This window comes from Neomonachus schauinslandi, chromosome 6 (assembly GCF_002201575.2).
Source record: "Neomonachus schauinslandi chromosome 6, ASM220157v2, whole genome shotgun sequence".
NCBI lineage: Eukaryota > Metazoa > Chordata > Mammalia > Carnivora > Phocidae > Neomonachus > Neomonachus schauinslandi.
The window spans coordinates 66,994,417-67,021,504 of NC_058408.1; the positions used below are offsets into that span (position 1 = coordinate 66,994,417).

The 27,088-nt window shown below is 41.0% G+C and overlaps 1 protein-coding gene across 1 annotated transcript in view; it reads right to left on the reverse strand.

The window, feature by feature from the left end:
- DNAH14 (dynein axonemal heavy chain 14) overlaps positions 1–27,088 on the reverse strand; it is a 325,270-nt gene that overhangs the window by 50,064 nt on the left and 248,118 nt on the right. The window contains exons 66-74 of the mRNA XM_044916203.1: positions 23,531–23,671; positions 22,433–22,648; positions 17,730–17,960; positions 16,902–17,023; positions 14,955–15,199; positions 11,519–11,940; positions 11,254–11,440; positions 4,994–5,230; positions 3,389–3,474 (exon numbers count right to left, since the gene is read on the reverse strand). Coding sequence (XP_044772138.1) covers positions 3,389–3,474; positions 4,994–5,230; positions 11,254–11,440; positions 11,519–11,940; positions 14,955–15,199; positions 16,902–17,023; positions 17,730–17,960; positions 22,433–22,648; positions 23,531–23,671 — 1,887 coding nt within the window. The remainder of the gene's footprint in view (positions 1–3,388; positions 3,475–4,993; positions 5,231–11,253; positions 11,441–11,518; positions 11,941–14,954; positions 15,200–16,901; positions 17,024–17,729; positions 17,961–22,432; positions 22,649–23,530; positions 23,672–27,088) is intronic.

The following is a 27,088-nucleotide window of genomic DNA, read 5'->3' on the forward strand; positions in this document are numbered from 1 at the left end:
GATCTGTGTGGATGCCCTAGGTTGAACCATGGGAAACTACCATTTTTACGGGTCGAAAACTGCCAAGTATTGGCAATTTCACTGTTTAACATAATACATGTGATCATTATGTCAAATTCTGCTCTTTTCTCTTACACCTTGGAAAATTAATCTTGATTTTCTTTGACTTAAATGACTTAGATGAAAATTGGCAGCACACAAAGCATCTGGGGTCTAAGAGTAGAGCTCGCCCAGTGCGTCCGCTTCATAAAAGCGCTAGAATCAGCGTAAGGCAACGGATGGTCAGGTGTGGTCCCGACACGGCGCCCTGAGAGTCTGTGCTCCTGGACGTGGGTGTGACCGGCTGTCACCATCATGCGGCAGCTCCCTCACTTTATTGACCAATGGAGCAGAGCGATAAGTTTTAACACTGGAGGTGGGGAGAGAAAGCAGGACCAGAAGGAATGGGGTTGTGCTGAGCTCGGTTCAGCCAGCTGCTTTCTAAGCAGCTACGGATAGTTCTGGAAATTGTCCTCATGTGCCCCCCCTCCCCCGCCCCGGTCATCTCCCTGCAGAGCTGTAGTGATGGGGAGCGGTGCGTGGACTGGACCGAGTCCTTGCCCTCACGGAGCTCTGTGCTTTCATCCTGCCCCAGGTGGAGCCTTTCAAACACATTCTAACTGAATCTCTCTTGTGGCAATCTCAGTGTCCGACTTTTACAGGCCAGACCCAGTTTCAAACATTCTAACTCAATTTCTTTGTCATGTGCACATGACCCTTTATCAGACCATGTCTTCTGACAGTGGGGTTAGAAAATAGGATCGCTCCACTCATGAAGTTTCTAGCTGAAAAACTAGAATCATCTGGAGCTTATTGGGGAAAGTAAGATAGCACAGGCTTTAAAAAGTTAATTTTGCTGTTAGAGTAACACACACTAGCTACGTAAAATTCAAATAATACAAAGAACTAGAAATTGGAAAATGGAGGTCCTATTTTCTGGAAAACCACTCATTTTTTACACACATAAGAGCATTGCTCTGTCTACCCTCCTGTTTTCCACGGCTCCTCCTGTTTCACACAGACTGTGACGTGTTTATAGCATTTGTCAGTTAGGACAGCTGAAATGTATGCTCCTGTCATGACGAGGCCAATAAGCCGCAGGTAGAGAGGGGGTCGCAGGCTGTCTACACTGCCAGGTGGGTAACATGAATTAGAGAAGCAGGTTGGACAGAATGAAAACAATTCTCCCTGGAGGAAAAACAAAGCTGGAACTATGGTGCTTGCTGGCGGCTAACAGTCACCGTCGCTGTGAGGAAGTGATCGCCAGTGGTGACAGACGACCAACCGTGGCTCACGACCGTGGCACAGTGGTCCTTGGGGCTGCCGCCACTCAGCTCCAGCTCTTCCTGCTGCCTGCAGACCCAGCACTGCCTGATCTTTTACTTTTTCAACAAAAACTGGAAATATGGATTTTTTGGTGAAATCTCTCAATTTGCAAATTTTGGCTCAAAGAAAAGAACAACACAAACCAAACGTGGACACTCTTGTCTGCAGCGGCGTTATTCACGACAGCCCAGGGGAAGGAGGAACCCGTGTGCACGGCCAGATGAAAGGAGGAAGAAGATGTGGTGCGTCCTCAGCCTTGAGCAGGAAGGAGACTCTGACACCTGCTGCCACACGGAGGAGCTCTGAACACCCTATGCCAGTCACGAAAAGATAAATGTTGCACGATTCCACTGCCGTTAGGTCCCTGGGATTGGCGACTGGAGACAGAAAGTAGGACAGTATCTGCCAGTGTCTATTGGGAGGAAGGCACGGGGAGTTATCAGTTCGCAGGTGCAGAGCTTCTGTTTGGGAGGATAAGAAAGTTCTGGAAATAGAGGTGGTGGTTGCACAACATTGTGAATGTACTTCATGCCACTGAATCTCTCAGAATTAAAAGAGTTTATTAGGATTAAATGAAATTATATTTTGCCACAGTAAAACAAATAGAAGACAACTCATTTCAAGATAGAAGTGTACACAGAGTTTTTAAGTCGTGTGTGATATCTTTGTTCTCTTTAAAGACTCTGCAGGCTCGTAAGACAGATCTCCAGAGGTTCAAACCCGTTTGTCTGGTGACAATTTACACTTAAATCATTGCAGAAACAAAACAAAGTGAAATGTCTGTAAGCCAGATGCAATTTTGGGGGGCAACCTCTCTCTGGAGTGAATTTTAAAGTGTTACAAAAATAAAATTTAATGCAGAAATCGAAGGGTGACCGGCTGTACGGGCTGGTGTTTGCATGAAGTCAGGGCCGATAGGGGAGAGAGAGGAGGGGTTTCTCCATCCCTAAGCTAGATGGCAGATGCAGAAATAAAAAGAAGCTTTGCAGGCTCATGAGGATGAACCGAGGACGAGGATGGTCTCCCCTGGGAAAAGTAGTGTTACTGCCGGAAACCAGGTTTTACAAACGCTCTGGGTTTCAATCCTGGCTCTGTTAGCGGTCTCGTCTTGTCTTGTCTCTTTTTTTCTTTTCTTTTCTTTCTCTCTCTTTCTCCCCACCTCCTCCCTTCTTCCTTTTCTTTCCTTTTTCCCCCTTCTTTTCTTTCCTTTTCTTCTTTCTTTTTTCTTCTTTTCTTCCTTTCTTTCAGATTTATTTGAGAGAGAGAACAAGCAGGAAGGAGGGGCAGAGGGGCAGCGAGCAGAGAGCCTGATGCGGGACTCGATCCCAGGACCCTGGGATCATGACCTGAGCTGAAGGCAGACACTTCACCGACTGTCAGGTGTCACAGCCATTAGGCAATTTCTAAGCCTTGGCCCCCTAATTCTGTGATGTGGGGGAAATAATCATAGCTCCCCCCCAAGATTATTATGAGGATACATGAAACAATGTCTGCAAAATGCTTAGCACACCCTAAGCTTTAGCTGCTTTAAGGGGCTCATGACTGACACCCATTTGCATCCCCAGTGGCACCCCCCCTCTGCGATTGTGAAGCAGGAGGAGTCAGGTAAAATATCACCTTTATTAACAGTGGCAGGATGGACATGCTTCCTGACACGGAGCCCTCACAGGCTGGGTCCGTGCCTGGACCACTGATGGCGTGGAGAGCAGAGCGTGGGACCAACCGTGGTCCCACAGTCTGCAGGAGGTGGACCCGAAGGGACGGGGTGAAGGCACTGAACCACCACTCTCCATCCCTCACAGGCACCCGTTTTCCAAGTCCTCCTCTCTGGGGGTGGGGTGCGCGGGGGCAGAGGGGGCCTGGAGTGCCACCTGATCGGAGTGTGAGTGCGCCCCTCTAACATGAACGGTACTTGAAAAATCCATACATTTTGCTAAAAAAATTTTAAACTTGAATGGTTTAACTTACTGATAAAGTGCTCAAAACATGTAGAATATCACTGTTTTCTCACAGCACATCTTACCAAAATAAGTCTCTGAAATGCACTGAGTTTCTCCCAGGGGAAATTCACAGGACTACATACTTCTTCCTTTTTATCCAGAAGTTCAGCTAGATATAATTTAGAGAAAGAAACGGACGTGAACAATCAAGTGCCTTGGATTACTAAGAAACACACAATGAAAATTCTCTTATAAAACTCTAAAGTTTGTTTTAAAAACATGTCTTATTTTTTATTTTTTTTTAAAGATTTATTTACTTTAGAGAGAGAGAGAACATGCACATGTGTGCAGGTTGGGGGGGGGGGGGCAGGGGGAGGGAGAGAATCCCAAGCAGCCTCCCCACTGAGCACCAGACGCGGGGCTTGATCCCATGACCCTGAGATCACGACCTGAGCCAAAATCAAGAGTTGGACGCTCAACTGACAGGAGAAGCAGGGGCAGGCCAACACTTTACAACCTGCTCCTGCATGTGTGAGGTTTTTCCAGTGAGTATAAACTAATAACTCTAGAGGTTAGAAAGTTCTCGTCATAATCTACCTATAAAGATATTGGAAATGAGAATCAGGTGGAAATGCAACAAGACTCTCAAATTTTTGAAAATTGAATATTATACAGATCTGTGTTTTTAATACTGCCCCTCTGCAGTAGAGTCTGCAAAGGGGTCCTACGTGTGCATTTCCAATTATCCTGGTGTACCTATCATTTCTGCCTCCTACTACTTCCATGTATTTTCCCCGTGTCTAACTTTAAACACAACGTGGATTACAGAGATAGCTTTTTTGAATAGGGCTAAAATGGGTGTGTTGATCTTAAAAAAAAAAAAAGTCCATGATACACGAAAATCTAGTTACAAATTGATAAATCTGATTTTTCCCCCCAAATAAAAAGGTCTTCACTTTACAAAATAATGACCTAGAGAGAAAACTCTAGGGGAAGAGGAGAACTTCTTAGAAGTCAGAACTGGAAATCAGGAAACTATAAAAGAAAGAAAGTAGATGTAATTGGCCATACAGACATTTCCTTATTGCCTGGTAGAGACAGTATAAACAAATCCAAAAGTCACTGGCCAATTTTTAAAAATACTTGAATGAACAGGTTGGTATCTTTAACAAAACAAAAAGTTGATTATCTGTTACGCCAATAGGGTTCTTACAGAAGGCCACAAAAGAATGAATAATTCAGTAGAAAAATGGGCCAAGTATGTGAACAGGAAAGTCCAAATGCTCTACAAACATCTGAAAAGGTACTTAAACATGGTGCTAGTCAGGAAATCCAAATTAAAGTACCTTAAAGTTTTCAGATCAGCAAGAGTTAAGAAAAGATCAATACCCCTCTTGGAAAAGGAGAAGTCATGTATTGCTGCTGGAAATGTAAATTATCCTGGACTTTTAAGACGAGCAACCTGGCAGCAACAGTTCACATAAAAATCGTATGCTTTTGACCCAGCGGTTCCGTTTCCGGCTGCCCATCCCAGAGACAAGAGCAGAGGAAATGGGTGTAAGGGTCCTATGTTGGGGCAGAAGCTCACAGCAGAGCTACATTCCTGCTGGGATACTGAGCTACGTCAGTAAGTTGACCATCCCCATGCACATTGGTTAGGTTAAATAAAACATCAAATGCTCTCTTACTTTCCTTCGGTGATCTCTTACTCTCCTCCACTGAGGCACTTTCTGGAGGGAAAGGGACGCTCATCAGGCAATAGGCAGCCTGGCTGGTTTTGAAAGCTTCCCACTGGGGCACGTTGGACAGCAGGGATTTGCACAGGAGATAGAAGGGCTTGAGCTCACTGCTGACATACTGGCACTGTCTCCACTGGGATTCCGACACCCACTGCAGATGCCCACCGCCGCACGTCTCATACATGCCTACCGGAAGAGGGAGAGGGCCGATACCCTTTACCTTTGAGTTACTCATTAAAGGCAGACTAAATAAATATTGTTTTTGAGGAAAAGGCGTTTTACATAAAACTAATTACATAAACAGCAAGTTTTTCATAGTGGTAAAAACACCTAACATTTACCTTCTGAACTATTTGTACGTGTTCATCCATGTTAAGTACCTTCCTGTTGTTGTGAAATGGATCTCCAGACCTTTCCCTGCAAATCTGAAACTCTGCCCCCATGAAACAGCCCTCCCCCGCCCCTGGGCAGCACCACTGTACTCTCTGTCTCTCTCTGATTCCAGCGACTTCGGATGCCTCAGGTAAGTGGAATCACACACATGGTTGTTGTCTCTTGGTGACTGGCTTCTTTCCCTCGGTGTCGTGTCCTCAAGCTTCATTCATGCTGTAGCAGGTGCCAGGGTCTCCTGCTTCTAAAGGCTGAATGATACTCCCTTGGAACTACACACCGTGTTCTGTGTGTCCCCTGATGGACTCATGGCTTCCACCTACTGGCTATGTGAACACTGCTGCTGGGGACGCAGGCGTGCAGAGAGCAGTCTGAGACCCTGCTTTCAGTTCTTCTGGCCGTATAACCAGTGTGGCATTCTTAGCTCATATGCAAGTTTTAACTTTAATTTTTTGAGGAGCCTCCATACCGTTTTCTGTGAGAGCTGTACCAGTTCATAGTCCCACCAACAGCGCACGAGGGCTCCAATGCCCGCACACCCTCGCCAGCACTTTTTAATTTTCTGGTTTATTGTTTTGTTTTTTACAGTAGCCATCCTACTGGATATGGTCTTGTGATTTGCATTTCCTGATGATTGAGGATATTGACCATTTGTTCACGTGCTTCATCTTTAGAGAAATGTCTATTCAGGTCCTTGGCCCGTTTTAAAATTGGGTTATTGGATTCTTGTTGAGTGGTCGAAGTTCTTTATATATTCTATACATTATCTCCTTACCAGATATAGGATTTGAAATTGTTTCTCCCATTCAGTAGGTTGCCTTTTTATTCTGTCGATTGTGAGTTAAGTTTGATGTCATTCCATTTGTCTATTTTTGCTTTTGTTGCCTGAGCATTGGTGTCATATCCAAGAGATCATTGCCAAGTCTGGTGTTATAAAACTTTTCCCTTATGCTTTCTTCTAAGAGTTTTATAGTTTTAGGTCTTATGTTTAGATCTCGAATCCATTTTGAGTTTATTTTTGTATTTGGTATAAGATAAGGGTCCAATTTTGTTCTTTTGCACGTAGATACCCAGTTTTCCCAGCACCATTTGTTAAAGACACTGTCCTTTCCCCATTGAGTGCTCTTTCCATCCTCACTGAAGATCATTTGTCCATATATGTCTTAATTTCTGGGCTCTCTGTTCCATTCCATTGGTCTATTTATCTGTCTTTATACCAGTGCCAGGCTGTTTTCTTTATCGCCGCTTCATAATATAGCTTGAAACCAAGATGTATGATGACTCCAACTTTGTTGTTTTTCAACATTGTTTTGGCTATTTGGAGTCCCTTGAGATTCCATATGAATCTCAGGAAGAATTTTTCTATTCCTGCAAAAAGTTCTATTGGGATTTTGTTAGGAATTGCATTGAATCTGTAGATTGCTTTGGGTTAGTATGGACATCTTAACAATATTGTCTGCCAATCCATGAACATGGTAAATGTATTCCATTTATTTGTGTTGTCTTCAATTTCTTTCAGCAGTGTTTTGTAGTTTTCAGTATATGCGTCTTTCACCTCCTTGGTTAGGCTTATTCCTAAGTGTTTTATTCCTTTTGCTGCCATTACAAATGGGATTGTTTTCTTAATTTCCTTTTCATATTATTTGTTATTAATGTGTAGAAATGCATTATATATGTTGTTAATGTATAGAAATGCATAATATAGAAATGCATCTGATGATGTATGTTGGTTTTGTATCTTGCAACTTTGCTATATTGGTTTACTAGCTCTAACAGTGTTTTCATGGACTCTTTAGAGTTTTCAACATGTAAGATCATGTCATCTGTGAACAAATAGAGTTTTACTTCTTCCTTTCCTATTTGGATGCCTTTTCTTTCTTTCTCTAGTGCGTTGGCTAGAACTTCCATGTTAAAAACAAGTGGTGAGAGCAGGGGGCATCCTTGCCTTGCTCGAGATCTTAGAGAAAAACTCAAGAGTTTCACCACTGAGTAGGATGTTAGCTGTGGGTTTTTCACAAATGACTTTTATTGTGTGGACGTAGTTTCCTTCTATTCCCAGTTTGTTGACTGTTCTTAATTACTAAAGAGTTGAATCTTATCACATGCTTTTTTTGCATCATTAAGATGGTCATGTGGTTTTGTCCTCATTCTGTTAAGGTGCTTATTACATTGACTCATTTTCTTATATTGAAACAGCTTTGCATTCCACGAATAAATTGCATTTGGTCATGGTGTATAATCCTTTTACTATGCTATTGAATTTGGTTTGCTGTATTTTGTGGAGAATTTTGACATCTATAGTCATCAGAAATATCAGCCTGTAGTTTTCTTTTCTTGTAGAATCTTTGGCTTTGGTATCAGGGAAATGCTGAACAAGCTTAGAAGTATTCCCTCCTCAATCATTCTTCTTCTTTTTTTTTTTTTTTTAAGAGTTTCAGGAAAATTTGTGTTTATTCTTTTTTAAATGTTTGGTAGAATTTTCCAGTGCAGCCATCTGGCCCAGCACTGGCATCCAGTGCAGAAAAGAAAAAATTTCTTTTCTCTGTTCGGAGATTTTTGCTTACTGAATCAATCTCCTTACAAGTTATAAGTCTGTTCAAATTTTGGTAGATTATACATTTCCACTTCTTTTAGGTTGTCCAATTTGTTGGCATATAACATTTCGTAGTGTCTCCTATCATCCTTTTTATTTTTGTGGCATCAGTTTTAATGTTCCTGCTTTCATCTCTGATTTTAGTTATTTGAGTCTTCCTTTATTTTCTAGTTAATCTAGCTAAGAGTTTGTCAATTTTGTTAATATTTTCAGAAAGCCAGCTATTAGTTTTGCTGATTTTTCTATTTTTTTTTAATGCTCTATTTTATTTATTTGTGCTCCACTCTTTATTGTTTCCTTCCTTCTGCTAGCTTTGTAGTTGGTTAGTTCTTTTTTTTGCTAGTTCTTTGAGGTGTCGGGTTAGGTTGTTTATTTGAGACCTGCTTTTTTAATGTATGCATTTATAAACTTCTCTCTTAGTACTGTTTTTGCTGTATCCCATAAGTTTTGTTATATTGCGTTTTAATTTTTATTTGTTTCAAGACATTTTCTAATTTCCCTTGTAATTTCTTTGACCCGCTGGTTATTTAAAGGTATGTTGTTTAATATCCAGATATTTTTGGATTTCTCATGTGATACTGATTTCTAGTTTCATTCTGTTGTGGTCAGAAAAGCTACTTTATATGTCAATCATTGTGCTTACTGTTTAGCATAAGAAAAAATAGGAAACCCAAGTCTCTAACTTGACAGAGTGGTTACATAAGTTTTGATCCATTCAAATATTGGAATGTTGTGCAGACATTAAAAAGTCTTAAGTATATTTATTGATGTAGGAAGCTACCTTTGACATATTATTAATTTCAAAAAAAGTAAGTCTGTACAGCAAAGTCACCTGAAAGAATACACATGAATATTCCTATATGAATATGAATATATGTAAAGAATATATATATGGAGGGAAACTAGTGGAAGGACAACCCACAGGAATATTAATAGTGATTATCTCTAGATTGTGGAATTACATTATTTTCTTTTTGCTTATCTGTAGGTTGGAATGGTTTGTTTAATAAACACGTACTGCTTGTATAACTAGAAAAATGGAAGCTATTACATTTTTGTTGTTGTTTCTTAAAATATACCGAGGATGTTTTTAGGCTTCCAAGTGCAGTGGACGCCTCATGGGTCGGCTTTTCTGCTGCGTGACCTTGTCTCTTGGTCACAGGTGGGTGGTTCAGGAGTAGAGTCCTGATGGCACTCAGACCCACCCTCCTGGAGACTCGGTGTCTGACCATGAGGCCCAGGGCCTGAGAACTGCCAGATGTTGGGTTAACAGTGGTCGCTGGTTCGTCTCATGTTGGTGCTTGGTTACTCACATTTTCCTTGCTGTTTTCTGAGATACCCCAGAATCCTTCTAGACATTTTAATTTTTATTTTGGTTTAAGATATTGAGTCATTGTTGTCCGTTTTTGGCAAGCCCAAGAATCTTGGTAAACTCACAAGAGCATTTATTAACTCAACATTCATTTACCAAACATCTACTTTATACCAGGCTTTGGTACAAGTAGAAACAAACAACAAAACAAAACTCTCCAAATGTCTGGTATCCGCCAGAGCAATTCTTTGATATTTCCATTCTGACTGAAGTCTTTGCTAATAGTCTCAGAACTACCACCTTTTCTTCCTCAGTGAGAATGTCAGACCACCTTTAGCTTTATATTTTTTGTGACTTAAAATTACAACACAGCACAACAATGTCAATGTACTTCATGCCACTGAACTGGACACTTAAAAATGGTGAAGAAGGTAAATTCTATGTTATGTGTATTTTACCACAATTAAAAAAAATGAATATACTTAAAACTGTACGACACAGGAGGATTTGAACAGATTCTATACGTGGTGATTTCTGCCTAAGCATTTTGCACAAGCATAGTTTTTGTGGTTCAAATTTTCCAGGAATTTTCCTAAGACACTGCAGGTGACTAGAGTGATACAACCTGTCTTCATTGAGCAGCCCATCTCCCAAATAAAAGCACCAAAAATCCGAAAGTAAAAAACTCTTATGGAAAGATTTCAGAATGAAGGAACTGCATTTAATATTCCAGTGGATTTTATTTAAATTCATTTTTTGTTTGCCTTCAGAATGTGTGTTAGATGATGAGGAAATCGTAGACATCTTAAGAAAAGCCAAAATGACTTCAAATGAAATTTCAAAGCGCATCAAAGCAACAGAAAAAGCAGAAAGTCAAATCCAAGAGACGCGCAAAAGCTATCTCCCCATTGCTACCCGAGGTGCCCTGCTCTACTTCCTGGTGGCCGGGCTCGCCCAGGTCAACTGCATGTACCAGTTCTCCCTAGACTGGTTTCGCCAAGCATTCATTCAAGCAGTAGTCTCCGGAAGAAAAGAACAAGAAGAACCCGGCTCCAAAAGGGAGAAGATGTCTCTGAAGAAAATTCGTGATACTACAAACCTCTCAAAAGAACCGAAGTTAGAAAGTGAGGGAAATCTCTCCCAGAGATTCCACACTTGAACAGTAGAATCTGTTCAAATCCTCCTGTGTCGTACAGTTTTAAGTATATTTATTTTTTTTAATTGTGGTAAAATACACAACATAGAATTTACCTTCTTCACCATTTTTAAGCGTCCAGTTCAGTGGCATGAAGTACGTTGACGTTATGCTGTGTTGTAATTTTAAGTCACAAAAAATATATGTGAGTAACCAAGCACCAACATGAGACGAACCAGTGACCACTGTTAACCCAACATCTGGCATTTCTCAGGCCCTGGGCCTCATGGTCAGACACCGAGTCTCCAGGAGGGTGGGTCTGAGTGCCATCAGGACTCTACTCCTGAACCACCCACCTGTGACCAGGAGACAAGGTCACGCAGCAGAAAAGCCGGCCCACGAGGCGACCACTGCACTTGGAAGCCTAAAAATATCACTCTAGGTGGTATTTAATCAATGTGTGTGTGCACATGTGTGCTTGTGCACACACGCGCATGTCCCTAAGGTCTAGCATTGGGCGTTCAGATTTACAGATTAGGATTACAATAACCATAGCAAATGCCTTCCACTCATTCATTCAGAAATTACTGAGTACCAATTATGTGCTCAACATATAAGGACACAGCAATGAATTAAACGTCACACCTGACCTCAGCTGCTTTTAGTTTAACCCACATAGAACCACTGACTTGGAGCACCTTAAAAATCTCTCCGTGTTTTTCAGGGAAACATGTTTTTAATGGCTTTTAACAGAACCCAGAGCAGTACCTTTTACTTACTATTAAGTTTGACCTGGGGCATTATACCTTTAATATTTATCAACATGCCAGAATGTAGGAAGAGGTCCCATTCTTCATCTGGTAGGGACCCGATGTCATCACCATTAGCGTTATTTTGCATGATTGTGATGCAGAGCCGGAAGGAGAAGCACAGTTTATGTTGGTTAAACAGAGCTGAAGAGACCACCTAGGGGGGAAATGGAGAGTTAGCCCAGCGGGCCTAGATTAAATACATATGCAAAATTCACATGCAAGGATGTCTCACCTTAAAAATACTTCTTGTTAACACATCGATTGAATTTTTAAGATGTCTCTGGGAGAGATTTCCCTCACTTTCTAACTTCGGTTCTTTTGAGAGGTTTGTAGTATCACGAATTTTCTTCAGAGACATCTTCTCCCTTTTGGATCCAGGTTCTTCTTGTTCTTTTCTTCCAGAGACTACTGCTTGAATGAATGCTTGGCGAAACCAGTCTAGGGAGAACTGGTACATGCAGTTGACCTGGGCGAGCCCGGCCACCAGGAAGTAGAGCAGGGCACCTCGGGTAGCAATGGGGAGATAGCTTTTGCGCGTCTCTTGGATTTGACTTTCTGCTTTTTCTGTTGCTTTGATGCGCTTTGAAATTTCATTTGAAGTCATTTTGGCTTTTCTTAAGATGTCTACGATTTCCTCATCATCTAACACACATTCTGAAGGCAAACAAAAAATGAATTTAAATAAAATCCACTGGAATATTAAATGCAGTTCCTTCATTCTGAAATCTTTCCATAAGAGTTTTTTACTTTCGGATTTTTGGTGCTTTTATTTGGGAGATGGGACGCTCAGTGAAGACAGGTTGTATTTCTGAATAATTTCGTTAATAGCACACATCCCCCCCATCTCTTCTTTATATTACTTTAGTAGATGGATGCTATTTTCATTATAAGCACATGATAAATAGCCACTTGGTCATAAGGAATGACCCATCATCCGCATAGACAAGGAGACAAAATTTCCAGAAAATAGCACATGCATTCTGATATCCTCTATTGTTTTCTATTTTACTAAACAATAAAGTTGGTAATGACCAACGGAATTGATTTCTCATTCCACGAACAGGTTGCAACTTACCTTTTGAAAAAAAGCACTGCTCTAGAAACAGAATAATTCTCTCCCTTTCAAACATTCAAGATGGTTCTCCTACTTCCATTATAAACTCTTCTATTTTATGAACATTCCCATTTTCCTCAAGTGCTTTTGTTAATGATACGATTTATAGACTCCTCACTATCCTTGATGCTTACACCACACACATGTTAGTTTGAAAAGAGTCCTCTTAAAGTGTGGTATTGATGTGGGAAACAAAGACAGAAGGAGATGTAGATACCATCAAATGTCCTTATAATCTGCAGCCCATTGCCAAGTATTTGAGGCAGGCTGAGCATAAGGTTCCTCCAGGAAGCTCCGACTGTCTTCACTGTCTACAAGTGAATGCCTTGCTAGAGGAAAAACCACCTTGTTTTGACAATAGCAAGGCCTCCAGTGTCCTGAGGATCTTCTTTAGCATATGAAAGTCCTTTGGGAACTTTTCTTATTTTTACTTTCCACAACCACCAAGGTATATAACCAGTTGCTCCTCACAATCCCAGGACAGCAACTCTTTCTGCCCGCGGATCCCATCCCCGTGCTTTAATAAAACCACCATTTTGCACCAAAGACGTCTCAAGAATTCTTTCTTGGCCATCGGCTCTGGACCCCATCAAACCTCACCAAAAACATTTAAAAATTACATCCATATCAAGAACTAAACACAGCTTCATCATTGTAAGGAATTATGGGAGTATTACATTCCATGACCTGGATACCATATTCTGATTGATTTTAGTGAAGCTTTCTAGTAATGTTGGGACCTCGGCTGTGGGCTACTTCTTAGTCCCCACCCACCACACCATTGCCCACAAGGAGTGGGCGGCCACCCTAAAGATACACTATTTACAAAGAGACAGTAAGGATGATCTACGTTACTAAAACTTGGGAAAAGGGAGGAAAAATATGTACCAAATCGATCGAGGAGTCTTTTTATTTAGTTTTTTTTCAAGAACAATTTATATTATAACCACTATTCATAAAAGGTTAGTCTTGAAAAAAAATCTGATAGTGTGATGGGTGTTATCATAAACAACTTTCCATTTGTCTCATTAGATCTATCTTTTGTCCAATTTAGGCAAAAGTTACAGCCAAACATGACATCTGTCATACAGTGGTTCCTAGAACAGGAGAGGCTATACTTGTGAGTCTTGTTAGACCAACAGTCACCTCCTGTGGGTCACGTCATCCCTAGGTGTCCTGGTTTTGCTCCCTAAGGAGTGATCAGCTGCTGATTCATTCCAACCTTCCCGGAGAAACAGATGTGACAACCTGGTCCACGCAACCTCGTCCTAGTCTTGTCATGAACAGAAGCATGGTTCAGCTGTGTGTTACACAGAAATAGTGTATTAGGTGTAATAAAATAGGAAGGAATACAGTCAGAGCCTTAATAGGGAACTAAAGTATCGGAGAGACTTTCAAGCCCCACTGAGTCACCAGTTAAGAGAGAATGGCAATCCACCGCTAGATAAAAAGTATTTGATCACAGAGGAGTCAGGAGCTGCGATACTGTGACTTATAATAGGAAATATACAGGAGGTCTTCATCCCCATCTCTGGCTTAGAGTGCTGAATATCCTGGGGATGAGAGGAATAAAGGCATCTTTTGTTATGTTAATTAGGTGACTTTAGTCTCCATCTAAGGGTGGGGTGGTTGCCAGGACAGTGACTCCCAAGGAGGCCCTGCATCCATCCTCCACATCTCGACCCACACATCTCTTTCACCTGGCTGTTCCCAGTTCATCCTTTCAGAAGAGACCAGTAATCCAGTGAGCAAACAGGTGTCGTCCTGAATTCTAGTCTGCTAGCGAACTAATCAAACCTCAGGAGGGGCTTTGTTGGAACTTCTATCTGGAGCCCATGTGTGGGGAGGGGCAGCCTTGTCCGACTGAAACCTTAAGGGGTAGATCGGGTCAGAATGGAGTTGAATTGTAGGACACCCACCTAGTGTCTGAGCATTGTTATTAGCATGGGGGTACCCCATCCTGCATGTTGAAACTGGATATCCAGATCCGCTTTTAGGAGCAGATAGGTCAGTGTGCCCCCAGGAACTTATAGTGCTTTAGATTTGGTTGTTTAAAAGTTATATTGTTAAGATTTAAAGACTATGGTTTGTGTTGAAGAGGAAAATAATTTCTACTGCTGTTTTAATAAAACACCATATTTTAATGGGACACATATGAGTAAGTCACTGGATTCTGTCCTGGTATATTTTATTATTAATACTTGGGGAAAACCTCATCTTTTGGTCTCTACAATCTAACTTGATACATATAACAGATGTCAGATATATGACGGAGTGGCCTCCATAAGATTTTTCTTACATCTTGCATGATTATCTTGTGGCCAATGTCATACAGTATAATGAGCTAAAGCAGAGGTAGGAATGTAGGAACATCAACATCCACAGTGTTTTAATTTTAGAAATGGGGTGTTTCACCCATATTAATCAGTTATCTGGTAGAAATGCAGATCTGATATTTTGGGTACCAATCCAGAATGTGGTTCTTAGAGCTTTCATTCTGTCCTTCACAGAGGTACACAAAGGTCTCCTAACATCACTAAAGACCTGCACTAACCTTGTGCGTTCTGCAGTACATTCAACGTTTTTTCCTCTAGTTCTTCAAGGGTTGTAGCATCGAGGGAAATACTCTCCAATAGTTGGAGACGTTGATTTTCTAAGGAAGGAACTTCATGAGTTAATATGGTAGATAGGAGCTCTTCTTGCAAACCTTGGAATGTTACGGTGAAGTTGATCATTGTAACAAAGTTATACACTGACTGAGGAAAATGGGGGTTGTCTATTTCTGTAGCTATGTATAACCTAAAGAATGAGAAAGGCACCGGTTAGTCAAAGGGTTTGTAGAGGAAAAAAAAAAAAGAAACTAATTATATAATGGAAAAAATATTTCTCCTGGAAGTAAAGAAGTTTAATTTTTAGTGTTGTTCAGCCTTGTACACAGAAGAGGCTCTCGCTTTACACCGTGTGAATACGTTTGCTATTTACAACTTTAAGAAATACAACCATAGATGATGTCCCTGCTATATCTGGTGAAACACTGGGACAGAGGAAAGTAAAGTGCTAGTTAGTAGGAGCTTTGACCCGCCGCTAGATGATTGTCAATACTGTGGTTTTTGCTGTGAGTGAGAGCCTGGTGGAGGGTGTGAGTAAAGGGAGGACGACCTTCCCTAAAGGGACCACTGCTGCCCGGAGAGTAACCTGGGGTGGGAGGCTGGGGAGTGGGGGAGAAGGAAGCCAGGAGACTGGTTTGTGAGTGAGTCTGGAGTGGGGTGGTCCGGGGTGGGAGGGAGGGTCAGGAGTGATTCTTGACCTTGCTTAGTCTCCCCAGCAACTCAGCCCAGGAGGGACAGCTCCTCGTTCCATTTTAGGAAGAGAGGTTCAATAAGTCGCTCACATCCCGTGGCCACACAGTGACAGAGTGGGGAGCCGGGTCCTGTCTGCCCCCCACACGGGTGCCCTCCACCACCTCCTCAAACACAATCGAATGGGTACCAGGTGGGCAATTCGGCAAAATGTTTAGCCTTCCTAGAGCTGTTGCTCAAGCAATAATGTTCAGGGAGAAAGGAAGAACCATGTCCTGCAGAACGCTGCGCCCTGGAGAGTGTTTGTCACATTGAAGGGGTGTCATGTCCTTGGAAGAAAGAATCCTGTTGGTTTAGCCTAGTGCTTTTAAGAAGTATGGGGCCCTTTCTTGAGTGACACCCTAGAATGTTGTTCTGAGGAACATACTTTGCAAGAAGGAGGGAGGCTAGGTGAGGGGAGTCCAGGCTGTGTAAGTGTGGTGAGGGGCAAGGCTGCGGAGCCCGGCCCAGGGGCAAGGACCCACTGACCACACAAGCACTCAGAGTGTTAGGACCCCTATAAGGCAGTGGAGTGCACTGGCTGGGCACCAGTAAACCCATCTTCCAGCTCCCCTTGCTGACGACTTGCTCACACAGTGAATTCAAGGGCAGAGTGGGAATTATATTTTTGTGGTAAGTAAATCTGACCCTATAAAAGAGCTTTGTGACGTTGGCAAGGGGGGGAGGTGGGAAGGTGGGGGTTGCATTCCGGAAGGTCCCTTGCTGCTGGGAACATGGATACAATGTTTTTATCAGCCCACACGGAATCTCTTTTTGCTCTGGATATCCAATATGGATTTTGTTTTTTAAAGGAGCAGAAGGTTTTCCTGCTGAAATAAAATGTTAGGCAAAGAGATCAACTGGAGTTCTTGTTGATCAAGTGGGGCCAGGCTTTGTACACCTTCTGGGGACTCCCCCTGGACCTGTGGGTCTTATCAGGAACAGCATGGAGAATGCTGGTTTGGAAAGCTTGATAAACAAAAGTCAGTTCTCTATTCCGTGTGCTGATGAGGGCAACCGGACACGCAGACAGACAAAACGTTCACAATGCAACCTCACTCTTTCCTCCGGGAGAAGCTTACCGGTATGGAAATACAGGCCTTCAATAGTATTGTCTTAAAAAATATAAACATTTGACTCAATTTCATAGGTAGAGACTTTACCTAAATTTGGAATTGTATTCAATCTCAGAATCATCAACCCTTATGAAATACTGTCCTCTTCTCTGATGGATATCCTTCTTCAAAATTGCCTTCAAACTTGGAGCTAATGTTTCAGGGAGATTCTGAAAAACCCAACAGACATAAATAAAAAGCTCATCTTATAACAAATCAATCAGTTGAAAAGACAGCGCATTTAAAAAAATGTATATCTGGGGCGCCTGGGTGGCTCAGTCGGTTGAGCGTCTGACTCTTGAATTTAGGCTCAGGTCATGATCTTGGGGTCGTGGCATCGAGCCCCACATCGGGCTCTGTGCTCAGCAGGGAGTCTGCTTGCGATTCTCTCTCTCTTTACCTTTGCTGCTCCCCCTCCCCCACTCTTTCTTGTCTCTAAGAAAAATAAAAAGTAAATTTTGTTAGTATTTGGACACCAAAGAAAGCCTGATCTGAGAGAATTGAACATTGAAAAGTCACTGTATTTATTATTTTATTATTTTTTAAAAAAGATTCTACATATTTTGAGAGAGAGAGAGTGCATGTGCAAGGGGGGAGGGGCAGAGGGAGAGGGAAAGAGAGACTCTCCAAGCAGACTCCCCGCTGAGCGCGGAGCCTAACACAGAGCTCGATCCCACGACCCCGAGATCAAGACCTGAGCCGAAGTCAAGAGTCGGACGCTCAACCGACTGAGCCACCCAGGCGCCCCTGTTTATTTATTATTTTTTCCCTGACAAAGTTACCTGTAACTCAAAGCTTTTAGTTTCTATGCTTGGGGCACACAGTGTATATGTCAGCTGCATGGAATTAGGGAGTGAGGCCATTCTGCCCAAATACCTGCAAGAGGACACTCCCTCCTGTTTTCATAGCATTTTCAATTGTTTGGATGTAACCGCTGTCCTTGATGGAGAGCTCCTGTAGCCGGGGCCCTTCCATCTGCCGGATCCAGTTGTGCGCCTGCTTGTGCGGGTCAATCAGCAGCGGCCACTGCAGGCCGTTCTTGATCAGGATGGCGTTCTCGGTTGAATACTGACCAAGGGGGAGCCCCTGAGAATGCCATCGGCCGATCTGGAACAAGAGCATTGGTACCTTACGGTTTCATACACTTGTTCACATCTTCAGGATCCTACAGGGTCACTGCCTTTAGAAAAATCAAATACTCTTTAAAAGGACGAAGGAGATGAACAATTTAAAATGCTGGGATATGAAATTTTGGTAAGATGAGTAATTATTCACTAAGTGACATTTTTCTGTTCATCAGGAAGGACAAATGCCCATCACAACAAAGATGATATGGGAGAGAGTTAAGAACTGTTCCCAAGGATCTTGGGCTCGAATGCACACATGAGCCATGCAAGAACACAGAATGATACAGAGGTAATTACAGTTCCTCTGTTGCACACCCACCTCCTGCCGAGCACACACGTACATTATCTAGCTCATTTGCGACAAAAACGCTCATTTCTCGGGAGGAGGAACCGGGGTCTGCCCATGGTCATCCTGTCAGAGGAAGACGCAGACCCAGGGTTTGACTCAGACGCTGACTCCAAGACTGATAAACTTCTCATCCTTACAGAGTCTTTGCCTGCAGCTCTGACTTCAGGGCAGTACCAGCAGGTTGGGAGGAAAAAGCCAGGAAGACTCATGGAGGTCAGAGAAGGAACAGGACCCAGGGACGGTCCAGTGAAAGGTGGCAGAGCGTCCCCGGAGAAGCCAAGGATATGTGTCAGTTTTTAAAGGAAAGTAGTATTTTGTCTAAGCCTGTGAAGAACTGCATGCTCTCGAAGTCTACACAAAAGGAAACCGGACAGGGGATGAAGTGTCCTGAAACCCAGGAGTAGCTCCGTCTGCACAGGTACAGGAGAACCAAGGTCAGTGCGGGGAGAGAGACAAACTTCTGACCCAAGAGTTTCTATTCTAAAAAAACCAATCAGGGGGCGCCTGGGGGTCTCAGTCGGTTAAGCAGCTGCCTTTGGCTCAGGTCATGATCCTGGGGTCCTGGGATCGAGCCCCGCGCTGGGCTCCTTGCTCAGTGGGGTCTGCTTCTCCCTCTCCCTCTGCCTGTCCCTCCCCCTGCTTGTGCTCCCTCACTCTGTCAAATAAATAATCTTAAAAAAAATCATTTTGACTTCCATGCTTTTCTTTATTGTTTTACCAAAGTCCTAAATGCTCTAATTTCATTTTGCTAATTTTGAAACTTTAGATAAAGGCAATCTTCAAGATATTCCCTTTTCTGTCTGACCTCATCTGTGTTGTTTTATAACTGTATTTATTCATTCTCACTGCTGTATTTAAGAACACACCTAGATTTATTTATCCATTCTACTGGTGAGGGCATTTAGAGTATTTCTCAAGTTTTAGGCTATTATGAATAATGCTACAATGAACATTCTTTTATATTCTTTTGATCAACTTACATATGCATTTCTTATGGATAAACACCTAGCAATGTTGGTCATGGGTTTTTTTTTTTTAAGTAGGCTACACACCCAGCATGGAACCCAACATGGGGCTTGAACTCACGACCCTGAGATCAAGACCCAAGCCGAGATCAAGAGTCGGATGCTTAACTGGCTGAACCACCCAGGCACCCCAGGGATGTGTATTTTTAATACTTGTAGTTAAAGTCAGTTTTCTAAGATGATTTTGGCATTTTATATTCTCACCAGCAGTGTATGAGAATTTCTGTTACTTCATATCCATGTTCTTAAAATTATTAGTCTTTCAAATGTTAGTCCTTTTGGCTGATGTGTTACCATATCTCATTTTAGATTTAATTTTCATTCCCCAATGAATAATAAGGTTAAGCACCTTTCAACTGTTTATTGGTGATTTTGTGAGCCACCTGTTCAAGGTTCTTACCCACTTATTTACTGGCTTGTATGTCTTTTGCTTACTGACTGGTAGTAGTTCTTTTTATTGCAAATATCCTCTTCTATTCATTGACTTCTCTTTATATCTTCTGAGTGCTATCTTTTGATGAACAGAAAGTCTAAATTTTAATGTAATTCAATTAATGTTTTCCTTTATGGTTAGTTTTGTTTAAAAAATCTTTTCTTGGGGTCATGAACATATTCTCTTAAATTATGCTTTACTAACTTGCCTTCCACAGTTAGGTCTACAATTCAGTTGCAATTGAATTTTTATATATGGTGTGAGGTAATGATCAAATTTCTTTCTTTTTTTGCTTCTGGATATTCACTATTTATTGAAAACACTACCCATTCCTCACTGCACTACGGTATCAGCTTTGTCATAAATCAGATGTCCATGTACGGCTGGGTCTGTTTCTGGGCTCTGTGTTCTGCCCCATTGGTGGTGGTGTTTGTCCTGCACTGAGACACAAATGGATAAATAATTCCACTGTCCCAACTAAATGTCCTAAATGTCGATATTTGATACAGCAAGTCCTTCCACCTTGTTCTTCATCAACAATATCTTAGACACGTTGGCTCTCTGCCTTCTCTTTTAACTTTCAGAATCAGTTTGTCAGGTAAGCACATACCTGCTCCCCTACCTGCTGGAATGCTGATTGGGATTACACTGGATCTACAGTCCATTTGGGAAGAACTGGCAGCTTCAGGATACTGAGTCCTTTAGTTCATGAACATGGCATAACTCTTCACTTATTTAGGTTTCTTAAAATTTATCCCAATAGTTATTTTATAGTTTTATTTCTGTAAGTTTCACACAACTTCTTGAGGATTCATTTTGATGCTATGATAAATGGTATCTACAAACATTGTGCACCCTGTTTGTTGCTGGTGTAGAGAAATGCAATCAGTTTCTGTATACTGACTTCAATTCCAGAAACATTGAGAAACTTTACTAAACTTTTATGAATTCTCATGATGTATCTATAGATCCTCTTGGATTTTCTAGGTACATATCTGCAAGAATTTCTATTTTTTGTTTTCTTCTTTTCCAATCCTAATATCTTTTTCTTGCCTTACTGCACTATCTAGGATCTCTGCTAGGGTGTTAGATACAGTGGAGATGGTGGATATGTTTCTAGTCTCAAAGGAAAAACTTTGACCAATGCTTCATTTTTTCAATTCTGATTGCTTCTCTGACCTATGGTTAGTTTGGGAGTGTATGTCCTAATTTCCAGAAATATGGGGATTTTCAAAGAAGCTTTTAATTATTGACTTCTAGCTTAGTTGCCTTTTGGACAGATAACGTACTCTGTGATTTCAGTCCTTTGATATTTGTTGAAACTTTTTTGTGGTTGGTTATATGGTCAGTTTTGGGCAGTGTTCTACATGTGCTTGCACAGAATGTGTAGGTTTCAGGTGTAGGCTGCAGTGTCCTGTGTATGCTCATTAAGTCTGTTTGCTGATTATGTTGCTCAAATTTTCTCTATTCTTACTCATTTTTGTGTTCTTTTTCTATGAGTTATAGGAAGAAGTGTGTTAAGATCTTTCACTAAGATTGTAGATTTGTCCATTTTTATCTATATTTCTTTTAATGTGTGCTTTAAAATTATTTGAAGTCTTATTAGTAGGTACAAATTCAGAATTGATAAAACATTCTTGGAGACTTAAACTAATTCTTATTGTAACATAAACTTATTTAATTCTAGTAATCCTTTTTTGCCTTATAGTCTATTTTGTCCTTTTTTGGTAATCTGTGGTAAATTTCCTCCCATTTTTTTTTTACTGTCAACCTTTACATTTTAGATGTGTCCTTTCTAAATAACTTATGGTTTCTGTTTTATGCTTTGGTTTATATTTTTATATGGTCTTAGAATCTTACCCTTTTAAGTGGACCTTTTAGACCACTTACATCTAATGTAATTATTGATATATTTGGGTTTAAGTTGGTTATTAGCATTATGAAAATGAGAAGCCAGTATTTGCTTCTGAGATTGGATGGTCAGTTTAAGTTGGGTTATCAGTGGGGGAATCAATCTAAAATTACTCTTTGGGGATGAATAAAAAAAAGGTGTATTTCTTTTTTATCCCCTCAACATAGATAGATAGACAATAAATATTTATTGATAAATGTGAGGTCTATGTTTTTGGCTCTTTCTAAGAATACTACCTGTGGCTCAGTAAGTTCACCTATTTTACTTTTTTTTTTAAAGATTTTATTTATTCATTTTTAGAGAGAATGAGTGAGCGAGTGTAGGGAGGGGGAAAGGGAGAGAGGGCCGGATCCCACAACCCTGAGATCATGACCTGAGCCAAAATCAACAGCCAGATGCTTAACCGACTGAACCACCCAGGCGCCCTGAGTTCACCAATTTTATTAATGAAAGGGGCTTCTGGGACAGAAAGTGGGCGAGGCAGTAGGATTACAGTGAGTAAGAGGATTTTCTGTGACTTTAGCCCAGAGGATGATAAATAAGAGACGTAACTAGCTGCAGCATTAGAACTATAATTTAAAAAAAAATTTTAAAGACCTGGAACAAATTACAGTATTTTCCTTTATCAAAACAATTTGGGGAAAGGATCCCAGTTTAAAAAAAAAAATGCATTTACACCCAAAATTCAAATCAACAACAGCCACTTAACTGGATAATAGAAACATGTTACTACCTCGTGTTTTTGTGCCATAATTTCAATTAAGGAAAAGTTAGGAGACAAAGAAATGTTGTTTTTAGGGCAAAGAGTCTCCCATTTGTTCACAATTAACTGGCGAAATTCTGCTGTTAACACTCCAGTGTAGACAATGCACGCTGCAGAAATAAGTATGTCGCCCAAAATTCCTTCCAACTTCTTGTCTATTTGATTGATTGTTTCTTGCCATCGAGTCTAAATGTTAAAATAAAAATGAGTTCTTGTTATTTGACATAAAATATACTATTATGAGACATTTAAGATATTCATGATCTCCAACTTGGATCCAACATTGCTATTACTATTACTGTTCTCATGCTGTGTTTGCATTAAAATTAGTATTGGATAATATTATAAAACAAACAGTTTTCTAAGGGGAACATGAGTCCTATTCTTGGATTTGTCAACAGTGTTACATTTGTTAGCACCGATAGCCACGTCAAGTCCTCTGAGTCATAAAGCAGGATAATTTTTAAATAACAATTCATTATATTATTAATGGGGTTCCATAATACTAGTTACTGATATTTATTAAATCCTTCCATGTCTAACAGGAATTTTACTTTGAAAATCTCATTTGACACTTTCAATATCCTATTAAGTAAAAGCCATTTTAAGATCAGAAAGTTGAAACTTAGAAAAGATCAGCAGAAATTTAAAAAAAGAGATAAAAGAGGTCTGAGGATTGACAGAGAAGAATAAAATGTTCTTCTTCCTTATGACATCTTATCCCCTTTAGCCACTCTTGGTTTATGCATTTGGCTTGGGTTGTCCCTGTGCTCAACAGGGAAAGCTTACTGACAGTTTACCATGGACCTCATTAGACTGGAGAACTGCGGTCTGGGGAGCAAGAGAAAGTCAGGTTGGATCCTTGTAGTCTGTTGCCTCTGGGTTAAGACACTTGACCAGAACTCCTTTATTTTTATCACGAGTGCCTACTGATCTCAGTAAAAAACAACTGGATGATAAGATAGTTTTAGGGGGTACATAATACAACCTTGGGTGAAATAGCATCTTGGGGCTTGTCAAGCCCAGGAGAAATTACTGAAGGAGATACAGAGCCAAAGAGAGTCATGCCTTCTCATCCTCCAGCATGGTTAGTAGGATAGATGCACACTGCAGGCGCTTGGTGGCCAGTTTTCTTCTGTTGGCTAAGAGTTGTTTTTCAGCAACTACGTCTTTGTAGGCTGCTTGCAAAAACAGCAGATGTTCTTCAACCTGAAAGAATTCATTCATTATTGAGACACACTACTACTCTCATTTTGCCTCAAGAGTTTAATTGTCACTTATATAAATACAGTGCATGGCCACTTCATTTTCACATCCTGGAAAATCTTCCTGGAGAGATGGGCTATGTTAACAATAAAAATGTAGTCAGTAAATAAATGATTCCTTGATACTCCAGTTTGTTTTTAAAATGCCACTTTCCTCAACAGGCTTTCGTTCAAGTTCAGCATTTGAAGATTCATCATTTTCTGATTTCTTTTTCACACAGAGAATGTTATATCCAGTTTCCTTCTCCAAGAAAATGACTGAACTTTCTCATTCCACATACACTGACCAGCCCGGAGGAACTAATGGGGTTTTGAAGTGAGGCTGGTAGGATAAAGGGGCCTTAAACTATGCTTGGGCTGTCGGGGGAAAGGTATCGTCATGAATAGCTGACAAAATGATATTCTTAAATTAGCACTTATCTTGATAATGCCTTTGCTCAAAAGCATTTGGTGAATTTCTATAGAAATGATCACCCACGGATATGGCCCGAAGTTTTGGCCCCAACAAGAAAAGCCTCCCTGATCCGATCCCAACCTCCCTCCCCAGTGTCGTCTCCTTTCCAATAATATTACCCTGTAGCCAGACTGCTTTCTTCCGCATTTTGTCCACACTTCTTAAATGTTCTGGCCTCTGGGGTTTGGCTCACATCCTTCCCTTACCCTGAAATCGTTCCTTAAAGGGATGTAGATCCAAGGCATTCTTTAAAATCCATATTACATTCTAGCTGTCACGAAGCCTCAGTCCTGTCACAATCACACTGACGTACTGTTTATAACAGTCGTGAGAAGTAATTATTAATTGCCTGATATTATCTCTTGGGTTGTGCCTTATTATCTTTATATTATCCTTATATTGCTATTTATATTTTATATTTATATTTTTGAAAGATGTTTGTGTCTTCTCAAAATCTTTGAAGACAGTGTTTAGCATAGAGACTTGAACACAGTATGTTCATGAAATCATATGTACAAAATTGTGCTTACTGAACGCAGTTTCTAATTTATAATTCCCCCTCCTATTCTAAAGATGTTATCCTGGTGAAAATACCTAATTAAAAAAATATATATACACATTAGCTACTTTTGGCATGATTACTCTAACAATTTATTTATTCCTGGTTCACCCATAATAATTACTCAGTTGTTTCTACTCTAATATAAAATGCTGTTTTTGTTTGCTTGCTCATGCCCTCTGATTTGATTATTCTGAGAAAATGTTCTTGCTACTCATGACCTAGTGAGCTATATAAATATTCAAGTGTAGGATTTACTGATTCAATTAAACACAATGAAATTCCTTTTTCTTTTTTTTTGCTTTGTATTGTCATTTGATTTCTTTTAGTTCCAGTGTAGTTAACGTACAGTGTTATACTGGTTTCAGGTGTACAATATAGTGACTCAACAATCTATACATTGCTCAGTGCTCCTCACAAGCACACTCCTTAATCCTCATCCCCTATTCCCCCACTCCCTTACCCACCTCCTCTTTGGTGACCGTCAGTGTGTTCTCTAGAGTTAACAGTCTGTTTTTTTTGGCTTTTTCTTTGTTCGTTTGTTTTGTTTCTCAAATTCCACATATGAATGAGATCATATGGCATTGATCTTTCTCTGGCTGATTTCGCTTAGCATAATACCCTCTAGTTCCATCCACGTTGTTGCAAATGGCAAGATTTCATTTTTTATGGCTGAGTAATATTTTATAGTATATATACCACATCTTCTTTATCCATTCATCAGTCGATGGACACTTGGGCCGCTTCCATATCTTGGCTATTGTAGATAACACTGCTATAAACATCGGGGTTCATGTATGTTTTCCAGTTAGTGTTTTCACATTCTTTGGGTAAATAACCAGTAGTGGAATTACTGATCATATGGCAGTGTTCAGTACCACTGATCCATACTGTTGTCCACAATGGCTGCACCCAGTTTGCATTCCCACCAACAGAGCATGAGGGTTCACCTCTCTCCACATCCTCGCCAACACCTGTTGGCGACTCTCCGAGGTCAACAATGAGTGATGCTGAACATCTTTTCATGTAAACCCATGAAATTTCCTTTTATGATAGGCACTATGTTCCCCAAAGGAACATTTTTAATGAATGCTCATGTGATATCATATGTTGTGGCATTATTTATTTCCCCTAAAGTTCCCTAGATTTTTTGGAAATATTTTTTATATTAGGGCCCAGGTGAATAAAAGACCTATTTTTTTAAACATAACTGAGTGAGAAGAAAATCTCAACGAAGGGCTTCAAACCAGTGGAGTTAACTACTACAGTCACTTTTAAAACACTAAGTGTATCCATTAACATTTTATATACATTTCAAATACACTTTTTTGAGTTCAATGAGTTAAAATATTAGAAACTTCTCGTGAAGGCCCTGGTTGCGAGCTGGAAGGGAATGTAGCCTATTAATAAGTACGGTTCTGACTGAAATTTAGAGTTTACTTTTTTCTGTCCTACCACTTGATAATAGGAAAAACAAATGGACAATATTATAAATAAGAATTTGTTGGGTAAATGAATGAAAATACAAAAAATACACAAAAAAATTATGAATATCAGGAGAACTGGAGTAAATACCAAAATCGAATACACCAAGCATGAAAGAATATGTAATAGGGAGGAGCTCTTGTCCAAGGTGGCGACGGAGGAGGCATCTGAACTCACCTGCGCCTGCGGATGCACCAAACCTACAGCTACGCATGGAACAATTCCCCATGAAAGAAATCCAGAAACTAGCTGAGCAACTCCGACACACTGGGCCAATGAAGAGTCCTCACATCCCAACAGGAAAGGCTGAGACACACTCTCACCATAATCCTCACCCCTGGCACAGTGACACAAACAGGAGAACTCACAACTCCAGCTTCCCCCTGAGGGCAAAGGTTTTGAACCCAACCTCTAGTGTCTCAACTTTTAAGAGTGAAAGCCAAGAGTGCTTGCATCCCGACTGGAGCAAATACTTTCTAACTGGCTCCCCCCACGCCCCCGCCTCAGCACCCCAGGGCTCAGCATAGAGGAGGCAGATAGAAATGCCTGTCTCCCAGCTATTTGAAAGAGGCTGCAGCCTGCGGGTCAGGCTTTTAGTTTATCGCACGTTTAGGGGTTGACTGTGATCCTCCCCAGGGACCTGGGAGGCTGGTAGGTGCCCCGGTGTTGGTGGCGGTGGCCCAGAGGATATACCACTTGAGCACCTGTCTCTGGTGGCTTGTGTTTGTGGGTCCCATAGAACTACAGCAAACCAAGAAACGGTTCTTAACTGGCTCAGTGCCGAGGGCTCAGACAGAAACACCCATCTCCCAATCTGTCCCTGAAAAAAACTACTTACACAGGATTCCAGGGAGCCTGATCTA